The sequence below is a fragment of the Fringilla coelebs genome, assembly GCF_963513975.1.
Source record: "Fringilla coelebs genome assembly, chromosome: 30".
Lineage (NCBI taxonomy): Eukaryota > Metazoa > Chordata > Aves > Passeriformes > Fringillidae > Fringilla > Fringilla coelebs.
This window is the reverse complement of record NC_140056.1, coordinates 704,358-715,726: the sequence shown is the minus strand read 5'-3', so window position 1 is coordinate 715,726 and position 11,369 is coordinate 704,358. Positions and strand designations below refer to the sequence as shown.

At 48.9% G+C, this 11,369-nt stretch overlaps 1 protein-coding gene across 3 annotated transcripts in view; it reads right to left on the bottom strand.

Moving 5' to 3' along the window:
• Positions 1–2,733: 2,733 nt before the first annotated feature.
• DIP2B (disco interacting protein 2 homolog B) overlaps positions 2,734–11,369 on the bottom strand; it is a 57,238-nt gene continuing 48,602 nt past the window's right edge. For 2 of the 3 annotated variants that reach the window (XM_084223509.1, XM_084223510.1), the window contains 13 exons: positions 11,096–11,219; positions 10,629–10,750; positions 9,883–9,994; positions 9,353–9,462; positions 8,491–8,621; positions 7,804–7,972; positions 6,700–6,870; positions 6,170–6,231; positions 5,985–6,042; positions 5,383–5,457; positions 4,976–5,153; positions 3,801–3,924; positions 2,734–3,350 (listed from right to left, as the gene is read on the bottom strand). In XM_084223509.1, coding sequence (XP_084079635.1) covers positions 3,098–3,350; positions 3,801–3,924; positions 4,976–5,153; positions 5,383–5,457; positions 5,985–6,042; positions 6,170–6,231; positions 6,700–6,870; positions 7,804–7,972; positions 8,491–8,621; positions 9,353–9,462; positions 9,883–9,994; positions 10,629–10,750; positions 11,096–11,219 — 1,689 coding nt within the window. In that variant the 3' untranslated portion in view covers positions 2,734–3,097. Of the gene's footprint in view, positions 3,351–3,800; positions 3,925–4,975; positions 5,154–5,382; positions 5,458–5,984; positions 6,043–6,164; positions 6,232–6,699; positions 6,871–7,803; positions 7,973–8,490; positions 8,622–9,352; positions 9,463–9,882; positions 9,995–10,628; positions 10,751–11,095; positions 11,220–11,369 lie in introns of those variants that run through there. The other variant, XR_014616842.1, reaches the window with a different exon arrangement.

Genomic DNA, 11,369 nt, shown 5'->3' with positions numbered 1-11,369 from the left:
AAAACCTTTATACATAATTACAGAATGCCAGAGTCTGGATTGGACAATGAGAAAGAGGTTGACAGAAATAAAAGCCAAAAAAAAAAAAAAAAAAAAGCATCTAGGGCTAAAATTGATCTGGTTTTTATAACCTTATTTTAGGACAGTTAGTAGGACACAGCTGAATTGATTTACACAGAAATGAAGTGCAAATTCTAACAAAACAGGACAAAACTGTCCTGTTCCCACAGCGTTTGCTCAGAGAAGATTCAGAAACAGTGAGACACACACAATATACTTCAGTCCAGTGGGAAGAACTCCCAGTTTTTCAGTTCCACTGCAGTTAAGTTGGAACCCGAGGGGCAAGAAAAGGGAATAATGTGCCCTGTGCAACCCCAGCAGCTGCAGTCTCACACCAGGGGGAGAGGCTGTTTGTTGGGAAAAGCACCCAGCTCTGCCCACCTGCCAACGTCTGGAGTGAAGGATCTTGCTTTGTTCCCCAAAAATATGGAAATATCATCCCCAGCTACAGAGAGAGGAGTGGAATGATCTGTGGAAGGCTCGTGGCAAGTCCTGAGCAGAGCTGGGGGTGGAATTTTGGGGATTCCAGAGCCCCAGCTCCATCCCTCCTCCTCTCCAGCACTGTGGGATATGGATTTATAGAAAACTCTCAAAGCACTCAGGGAATTCAGGGAAGCCAAACTGAGCAGCTTCTCCTTGTCCCTGGAATGCTCTCTCATCCCATGGGCAGTGTCCTGCAGCTCTCCAGCACACAGAAATGGAACATGCTGGAAGATTTGGGGCACACAGGGAACTTGCAAGATAAAACCTCAAACCATAGGAGGCTATCAGTACCTATCCAAACTAAAAAATAAGGGAAAAAAAAAAAAAAGATCAATCCAGTCACAATCAAAAATGCTATTCAGGAATTTCACCTGCCACATTTGATGGAATCAATACACAGGGGTGTTTTATTTGTGAAAAATCACGAGTAAAAATATAAGACAATCCTGGAATTGGACTTAAAATCTACTTCAAAGGACAAAAAATGTTTGTTGAAACAATTTATCTAAAGCCTTGAGTAAAGAAAAAGGTTGAAGACCACCAGTTTTCCCTGGAAAGGTCACACTGGAGTGAAGCTGCTTGGCCAGGCCTGGGCTGTGCAGGAAACACAAAAATGGTGACAAAGAACATGGAATAACAGGAATTTTCTGGCTGAAAGGGGAGAACAACCTTTATGCACTTTACACCCAAAATAAGCTGCAGGACTAACTGTTTTAGTCTTTGACCTGCCACTGTCCCCACTTTGTGTTCAATTTGTTAAAACTAAATATACTGAAGATTTTGTGCATATTCTGCAGTGTTGGCTGATAACTGTGAAAAACAGAGACAAGGTTCCAAAATGTGCCCTTGAAACCCAAAGTGTTTGCAAAGAACCTTAAGTCCAGACCTGCTACAAAACTTCCAGTTCCTATTTCCCCACCAAATATTTTTCAAAAATATCATTTGAAACTTCTGAGTTTTAAAGCTCCTGTTTTCAGTGAGGAGCCACCACGGTGCAGCAGGAGCTTTTCAGGGACACAGTGGGGTTTGCTCGTGGATCCGCTGGACTCTGTTCCAGTAACTGCCACAGGATCTTCCAAGTCCACACCACAAACCTTTCAAAAACTGCCTAAAACCTTTTTGTGAGGTAATCTGGAACATTTGAAAAGTTTATTTACACTGTATACCACATCTGACTCAAAAACCCTGTTGCAGGATCTGGTAGCAGCTCCCAAAGCTTCCAAAATCATATATTAGCACCCAGAGAAGTGTAATTGCTGTTAAAAGATGAAGAATTTATAAAAAAAAAGATAATTTTGAGTCGAAACTCAACCACCAGCTCTCTCCCAGCCCTGCTTCCCAGCAGGAAGAGCTTGTACCTGCTGCTTTCAGGTTTCTCTTTCTTCCCATTCCCTAATGCTGGAGCTGACACAGGATGTGGAAGGCTGGGATAGCAATTTTCACAATGTTATTTAACAATGTGTTTGCCAGAATTACTGGATCCTCCAGTAAAAGAAAAATTGTGTCCAACTAAAACCTGGAATTCTCCCGTTCTTTTGGGGAATGCTTTGAGGAAAGCATTTTTGTTTGCTCCCAGTTTCCACTAAAGCCTATTCACAGTAATTCTGCTCTGCCTGCAGGGAGATGAAGGAATCCCAGAGGAAGGGCACAAGCAGGGAATTCACCTGTGTGTCAACCTGAGGAATGGTTTTCCTTTCCACACCTGGTGCCACAGGATGAGGCAGAGGCTGTCCCTCACTTCCTTCCCTGCACTGCCATTTCTCCCCGATTCCATGCTGAATTCAGCCTCCTGGAGAAAGATGTGCCTTAAAACCAAAGGGTTCTACACACTTCTGGCCAGAATAAAGATGCAAATGAAATCAGAAATCTGGGGAAGGTGGGAGCATCTCACATTGTGTCTAAGCCAATGCCATGATGCTGAGGACCACAAAAGTCACCTGTCCTTAAAAACATCAACCTTCAGCTGCCCTCACTAGCCAAGTTAATTTTCTATCTAAGTGAATTATGTATAATAATATTTACATATTTAAAATATAGGCAAAATTCTTTTTAAATTCCAGAAATCTCTATATGAATAAGTAACTCTGATTCTGTAAGTTATTGATTTGGTCATGGCACAATTGTCAATAAGTTGTGTGATCCCGTGGGATGAACAGCTCCAGATGCAAAGGAGATCATGGAGTAGGGAACTGCAGAATTCTGATGACCCTTTTCTTAATAGTTTATTATCTTAACTAAATAAACCCACCCCTTATAGAATCCTAACCCAGGATTAGATAAAAATACAAATATGTACAACGGGTGAAAAAGTAACACTACTGTAAAGGCTTTGGGGATTTCGTAGCTCACACACTTTCCCCCTTTGCAGTTCTCTAAAGCTCATGGTTCAGTAAACTGTTACAAACGTTTGCTGTTGCTTCTCCCACTTCCTTCACCCCACCAGGACTGAAAAAAGGAGGGAGGGAATGTGGCAGCAACCTCAAACTTTAGATCAAGTATTAGTAATTTTCACCAGCTTCACTTCCATAACCACCCTGATCACTCTGTGCTCCCATCACATGTTGTAGGCCACGTAAATGGGGTCCAGCTGATCCGCCAGGAAACTGTCCCGGAGGTGCATCCGTTGTTTCTCTCCTCGGGAATTGATGGGGATGACTCCAGGATCCACCACCACCACCACACCCACAATCAAGTAATGCTCCTCCAGGACCACGTTGGTGACCAGAGGCACCAGATCCAGAGCCTCCTGTTCACAGCCACACAGCTCCACCACCACCACCAGCAGGTTGGTCCAGGTGAACACAGCACTGAAATGACAGAGGAAAAACAACACAAAACCAAGTTGTTGCCACAAAGATCCAAAGTTTTCAGTTCTTTATCCTTAGATGGATACCAGCTGCTTTGGGCTACATTTCCAACCTAACTGCAACATGACTTGGTCCTGATGTGACAAAAATCAGACCTATCGCAGCACTACCTGTATGAGACAGGAACCCAGTGCTGCTGTCATTGACTCAGAAATGGCTCTTCACACCCCAGAGAAGGAAATCATAATTTCTGTGTTGAACAAAGGCTTGTCAGAAAACACTGAGTCTGTTCTCATCTGCAGATGGGAAATCAGGTGCATGACCTGCTGATGGCAGCACAAAACCCCCTGAATTTCCCTACATTTTTTTTCAGATAAAACCCTGCATCTTTGCCTAAACTGCTGCATTCCAGCTGGGCTAGGATGGCTCCACTCCTCAGAAGTGTTTTACCATTCAGCAATGCTCCTGTGGGTTCGGGACACCGAGGTCTCGATGTCGATGGGGTGGTAGCGCAGCCCCCGCAGCTCCAGGGTCTCATCCAGGGCTCCCACAACGTACAGAGCATCGTGGCGCTCTGGGGAGACAGGAGAGGAGGGGGAGTAAATGGAGTTTCGTGAATAAAAATTGTCTCTTGTATAAGCTAAAGAATCCCAGAATGGTTTGCATTAGAAGGGACCTTAAAGCCCATCCAGTCCCCCACCCTGCTAGGGACAGGGACACCCACCACTGTTCCAGGCTGCTCCAAGCCCTGTCCAGCCTGGCCTCCAGCACTTCCAGGGATCCAGGGGCAGCCACAGCTTCTCTCGGCACCCTGTGCCATGGCCTCACCACACTCACAGGAAGGAATTCCTTCCCAAAGTCCCCTCTAACCCTGCCCTCTGGCAGTTTGAAGCCATTGTCCCTTGTCCTGGCACTCCAAGATGTCCTGCATCCACCTTTCCTGCAGCTCCTTCAGGCACTGGAAGGCCACAATTACATTACCCAAAGCTTCGCTTCTCCAGCCTGAAGGCAGCTCTGCAGGTGGGGTCTCACCTGAGCAGGGCAGAGGGGCAGACCCCTCCTGCCCTGCTGCCCATGCTGGGGGCTCAGCCCAGGCTCAGGAAGTTCCTGGGGCACGTCCAGCACCTCAAACCCTTCTTCCCAGGGCTGCTCTCTCTACTCATCCCCAGCCTGGATCAACCCAGGTGCAGGCCTTGGTTAATCCACACAGGAATCCCATGGGAATGCCCAGGCTGTCTGTGCCCCTGCCAGCTGTGCCCAGGTGAAATCCTTGGTTAAACCATGAGATTCCCATGGGAATGCCCAGGCTTCCCCAGCCCCAGCCAGCTGTGCCCTGTCACAGAATGCCCAGGCTGCCCCTGTACCTATGAGCTGCACCCTGCCATGGGATGCCTAGGCTGCCCGTGTACTTGTGAGCTGTGGCCTGCCATGGGATGCCCAGGCTGCCCCAGCCCCAGCCAGCTGTGCCCAGGTGAAACCCTTGGTTAAACCATGAGATTCCCATGGGATGCCCAGGCTGCCCGTGTCCCTGTGAGCTGTCCCCTGCCATGGGATGCCCAGGCTGCCCCAGCCAGCTGTGCCCTGCCATGGGATGGGATGCCCAGGCTGCCCCAGCCCCAGCCCACCTCCGCTGGCCGCCGTCAGCTCGGTGCGCCGCACGAAGCCCAGGTAGCCCGTGCGCGCCCAGAGCGTCTGCGCCGCGTCACCAAAGCTCAGGCGGGTGTTGAAGTGGTCGGCCTGAAGGGTCTCGTTGTCGTAGATGGTGTAGTAGCCACTGGCTGTGTGGGGGCTGTTCACCCAGATCTGTGCAGGGGGGGGAAAAGGGTCAGATCCCCACACTGCCCACACAGAGAATCTGCCCAGTGGAGTGGGTAAAGGAACTGCAACAAGAAGGTTCTGGTTTTATCTGTAGTTTGTCAGATCAGAAATAATTCATCTTAAAAAGGCCTGTCACAGCTCCAAACTGTCCCCCAGCAGAGAAAAGCCCCAGAGCAGCAGGAAAAGGTCCCCAAGAAGCAAAACTTGCACTTACCTCCCCAAGGTGAGAATCTCCCAGAGGCCCTTTTGTCTCTGGATTAACAATGACCACTTTGACCCCAGGCAGAATCTAAAGAGCACAAGAAGGAAACGTGTCATTCTTGATGGATTATCTTCAGCATAATAAAACACACAGGCTGTTCAATCAGGGCAGAATTGCACCCATGGACATCACAAACAGGGACAAAACAGGCAGGACAGGTACAGCAATGCAAGATCAGGGTATGGATGTATTCCATGGCTCCAGGGTCACAGAGGTAAGATATTCTGACCTTGTTTTTGAAGAATTCAGCTAAAAAACTACAGGAAAACCTCTTTCTGTTAAGCTATGACGGAGCAAGAGCTACAATAAATCCCAACTACAGCCTGATTTCAAGACTACCAGAGCCCACACCTCTGATATGGTTAATTTACTGCAAAATGGACCAATTCCCCCAATAGCTCCAGCAAAATACACTCCTAAATCAATGGGCAATTCCTTATAAATCAAACTGACTTTCCAGAGGGACAATGTAACCAAGTGCCACCCCCTCCCATGCCACAGGACTGTCCTTCCCAGTTACAAAGGCAGTGGGAGATGGGGAGACATGGAATTACCTTTCCAGACTCTGAGAGCAGCAGGCTCTGTGGAGCTCCTCGTTCCACCAGACGGACTCTGAAGGTCAAGAAAAAACATTGTCAGGGGAAAAAACGGAGCTGAAGGGTCTGGAGTGGTGTGAAAATTCAGCAGCACTGCAGGGTTTCATACAGTTAATAAATTGGTTTAAGTGAACTTACAGTACCTGTCATGTCTCAAGGATTTCAGGTCTACATACACCGTGGTGGGATCTGGCCCCGACGTTCCCTGAGGAGTTAATATTTAAAAAACATTGATGTATTTAGAGCAGTCAGGGGAACTTCTGCCTGAGCCCAGAAACATTTCCAGGGGTTTCTTGCAGCAGAATTCCTACTCATATTTCCCCACCTTTGCAGCTGCACCCTTCAGTAAGCAGGTGACACCTGTGTGGGAAGGAGCCTTGGGGAGGGGAGAGACACCCCAAGCCCTCTCAGCCACCAGCCTGGAGCAACCAGGCGCTGTTTATGTGGGAATAAACCGCTCAGATTCATGTTTCACTTGTTTCGAGCATCTGTGATACGATTTGGCAGCTGAGAATGAGAGAAGCTGCTTAAATCTTGTGCCAGCTGTTCTCTACAGGGCAGATGTCGGGCTTCAGAATTGTGTGCAGATGGGGAGTGTGGAACACAACCCAGCCTGGCATCTGGAACCTGGTGCCAATGACAACGAGGAGCCCTGGGTGACAACAAGCCTCACCTGTAAACAGATGGCCACGTTGACCCGTGAGCCAAAGGTGGTGCTCACAGCTCGGGATGAGAGCCCGATGTCCTTGAAGAGCTTGGAGAAGGAATGAGTGAGGGCCACGCGCGGCCGCTCCTCTGCCACCACCACGCAGGTCCGGACACAGGACAGGTTAATGCCTCGGGCCTGCACACAAACACCAGGCAAAATGCTGCAGGTGCTCATCTGGCCCCTCTCAACAAGTCATGTTCGCTTCTTAGCCCATGAAATTACTCAGGAAATGCAGGACAAACTGAGTCCTTGTGTTCTGAGCTGCTCTCCCTCTTTCAGATTCTGTTTGTAATTATAAATTGTGCCTAACCAGAGCCTGGAAATGCAGCCAGAGCAAGACATGGACTGAGAGAGCTCTCTCCTCTGCCCCAGCTCTCAGCACAGCTGCTCAGCTGAGATTACACCTCTGAGTCACTGCTTATACAGATGGAAACCAAACCCAGGCAGAATAAAGTCATCCACTGGGATTACACTGACTCTTCAACAACACTGGCACCTGAATCCATTATTATTATTTCTATGGTGAATGCTCTGACCAGCACCAGGCAGGAGCTCCTGAGTGCTGCTCACCTGGTGACACAGCCCAGGCACCTGCAGAGGTCTCTGCCAGCCAGAGAACAAGGCTGAGCCTTCATCTCACAGAGCAAGAATCCAGGAAATCCCAGGGAAAAAACCACCTCAGGCATGGCATGGAGCTATTTTTTCCCTTCTTTCATCTCCAAGGAGAACACACCTCCATTGAGCAGCTCTCCTGACATGTGCTTTCCATCATGTGCTGGTCTGAGCCTCACTGCAGACTGTTACATAAGGAATCTGCTGCAGAGCAGCACTGGGATCCTCCCTGCTCAGGGCTGCCCTGACAGGTGCTCCCTGCACTGCCAGAGCCCCTGCTCCTCCCCAGTCCTCTCCTCTCCCAGGAAGATTTGCTTTTGGAGATTTGCTTTTGGAGCACCTCTGGCCTGGAGATTTGTGCAACAGGAAAATCTCTATTTAACAATCATATCACTTTGCTTTACTACCAGAGCTTCCTTAATTTATGTGACGTAACAGTCAGGAAATGTTCCTTACCTTTAACATTTCAACTTGGTTTCCAAGTCCCTTTGTACACAGTTCCATGACTGAATAGGAACAGAAAGTGTCCCTTATTTTATACTGGCTGACAGTAGATAACCAGAGAAAAAGATTGGATTCCAGCTCCATAGGAGGAATTAAAATTGACTGATGTCCAGAATACACACTGTGAAGAACATTAACGGAGAAAACATTTTAGTGAAGCTTGTAGCTATCTTTAAATTAATATTTACTGTATCTGCACATTACATTCCTGCTAGTCCAAAGGCAGGTTGTGGGACTGCAGCTGAGGCAAACTGGAGCAGGAACATTTTAAAAATGCAACTTACTGTACAAGAATAACAATTTATCTACATACAAACACACACTGACAGTGAAGGAAGAAAACTGGCTCAACCCCACAGAGAACAAAACCTTCCTTATTGCAACATGCAATCAAGGAAGAAAGGGAAGAGAAACATTTTGAAGCCAGGAATATTTGGCAGCACAAACACACATAATCAAGATGGGATAACATCTTGCTAATCTGCAGCAAAAGGGAACATGTTGTTGTCAGTTCCAAGACAAATTCCCCCCTTACTGTAAATTAAGTCATTCTGTAATGTCAACACGTCTGTAATGACACCCATTTCCCATTTCCAACCAGCCAAGAGTTAATCTGCCCCTCTCCCCAGAAAATCCTACCTGCAAAGGCACCAGAGCACAAATCCCAGCCCGCAGTAGGGGTCCAGACAAATGGCAATCTGCCGGGAGGAGTAGAGCTCACACTGGAGCTTGATGGCCCTGCACAGGCCACTGACTGCAGCGTGGGACATCTGCAACACAGGGGACACTGCTGGGGGCCCAGGACAGCACCCAGGCACCCCCACAGGAGAGCAAAGGCGGCTCATGGAGAGCTGGTTGCAGGCAAGGCCATGGTTTGGTTCCTGAGCTTCCACAGCAGAGGCAGAGACTGCAGAGCCCTGACACCAAGAGCTAAACTTGAAGCTGCAGTAGTTTGGGTTCCACCTCAACATGAGCAAGAACTTTCCACGGAGGTGGCAGCACTGAAACAGCTGCCCAGGGTGGTTTTGGAATCTTCCTCTATGGAGACATTCCAAACCCACCTGGACATGTTCCTGTGTCACCTGCTCTGCAGGACCCTGCCTTGGACTGGGGATCTCCAGAGGTCCCTCCCAACCCTGACTATCCTGTGATTCCAACTCCAAACACACCTGAGCATTAATAACAGTCTAAGGCTTTCCTTTTTAGTTTCTTATCCTCTTTTTTCTGACTGCATCCCTCTTGGGCTCTTGGTGGAGCTCAGAGCTCTGCTGCTCTCTCTAGGCAGCTCTCCAGGGGGAGGCAGCAGCAGAATTCCTGACCCCACTGTGCAGACCTGTTTCCCTCCTCAGCAGAATTCAGTGAACCGAAGCCCACAGCTTTGTTAGAAGAAAATCAGGGTCTTTGTTTAAGCTACAACTTTGAGGAGGAGGTCAAGGGGAGGTGCTTCAGAGGGTCAGGCAATACAAGACACAAATGCCCATCTCCTAACCCGTTATTATACCTTTACTCCTGTGAGCATGCCTGTTGTAGAAACACTAAAATCTAGATATGCCAACATTTCAGGTGTGGGTGGCTTATAGATCTGGGCCAGCCTCTTCCTGGGCAAATCATCTGTGCAAGAGAGAAACAAATGGGTTAATTTTGATTACTTGACTGGTATTTGAAAGGAGAACACGACTATCAAAACACCAGAGATGGAAGACAAAGCCTTCCATTAATTCTCTTTCCAGAAAAGACAGGCTAGTGTATGGCAAAACTCTTGCCAAAGCTCCTACACAGAAAATTATTTATTCTCAGGAAAAGGGAGAAAAGACCGACTCGTCCTTGTCTTAGGCAGACAAGGATTGTCTCCAGAAATCACTGTAATAATTTCCCATGCACAGCTCAATACAGAACAGTTCTCAGTGAACAAGGGCACATTTTGGATAGCTTTTGTGCATATTCAAACAAATTTTCAAGAACCACTCAATGAAATGGGGGACAATCACCCCTCCACAGGACTTCAAGGAGCCTCTTGGCCAGGGAGCTCACCTGTGTCAATGATGGTTGGCCAGGTTTTCACATCCACAGCACCAGCTGCCTCTCTGGACTTGAGCAGCCTCATCAAGGTCTGGGTTGTGAGGATGCAGGCGGCTTTGCTGACCTGCAAAGATGAACATTCACTGAAACAAAGAGGCAGGAGCATGTCCCAGCAGCACTGCCACTGCAAGAGCTGATGTGCAGAGACTATTTTATCATCTGCAGCCAGTTTCTTTCAGCAAACCTGAATTCCTTTCTCTGCCTTTTGCAAACTCTGCTCTGCTTCCCCGTCACTAAACCCCCAGCGCAGCCCAGCCTGCACAGACCCTGGCAGAACCTCTAGAGCAGGTGAGAAGGTGTCACAGCAAGATCCAGATTTCTTCCCCATGCTGTCTCCTGGTTACTGGGCTTGGGAAGTGACTCAGCTGCAGGATTTGGATTTCCTCAGCATTAAGGAGTGTCAAGGTGACATTCTGGGTGGCAACACCATGTTGGTGTCATCAGACAGCACCTGCACTGCACATGTGAGGAGGGGGTTCTCTCTGGCATTTTATGAAGGAGAACACTGTCCCTCAGCTCCAAGATGTGCCTCAATCCCTCTCACACAGACCCCACTAGCTTGGTCAACTGTGTCACCCCTGGAGCACGAGGCTGGAGCAGTCAGTGTGACCCTCAGGAGCCCGTGACCAATCCAGCTCCACTCCAGCCACAGTCCCTGTGACACACGTGTCACCCCTGGAGCCCAGGCTGCCACTCACCTCCACAATCATCCTCACTGTGGGCAGTGTTGCCACCAGGCTCTGGGCGTGGGGCGGGCGCACGGTGACGGGGACACAGCCCGAGTACAGGCAGCCGTAGAAGGCCGTGATGAGCTCGATGCCTGCAAGGACACCACAGCTGCACTGGGGGACACTGGGGAGGGACCCCTGGGCACAGCAGGGCAGTGCTGCCCCTCCCACAGCGCAGGTGGGCAACATCAGCAGCCCAGCAGCAAGGGCTGCACAAGGAAGCTGAGAAAGCTTGGGATAAGGAATGGGGAAAGTAAAGGAACCACACAGGAAAGCATCTCCTTCGTAGAGGAAAAGAACATCAAATGACTCAAAAGCCAGTCAGGACACACCAGTGAGCACCTCTCACTAGCACTGAGTGCCTTTCTTGTGTTTCCAGATCCCAGTGAGAGTCCAAAGCAAGCCCAGGCTGTGTCTCCCCAGAGGGACTCACTCACCAGGAGGATAAAGAAGCACCACATTGTCTCCTGCATTGAGATGGCCTTTGTCACACAGCACTGATGCGATTCTCTCAGCCTTTTTGTGCAGCTGAAGGCAGGTGGCCGTGCACACAGTGGTTCCCTTGAAAGGAGACAGAAACGCTCTAAACAGGGGCTGGCACGACACAAACTGGCTGCTCTGAGATGAACCCAAGCTTGCTGGCTAGCAGGAGGCTACAGCTAAGAGTTATCTCTACCTAAAGGCTGCTGGTGCCCAGTGAGCCACTCATCC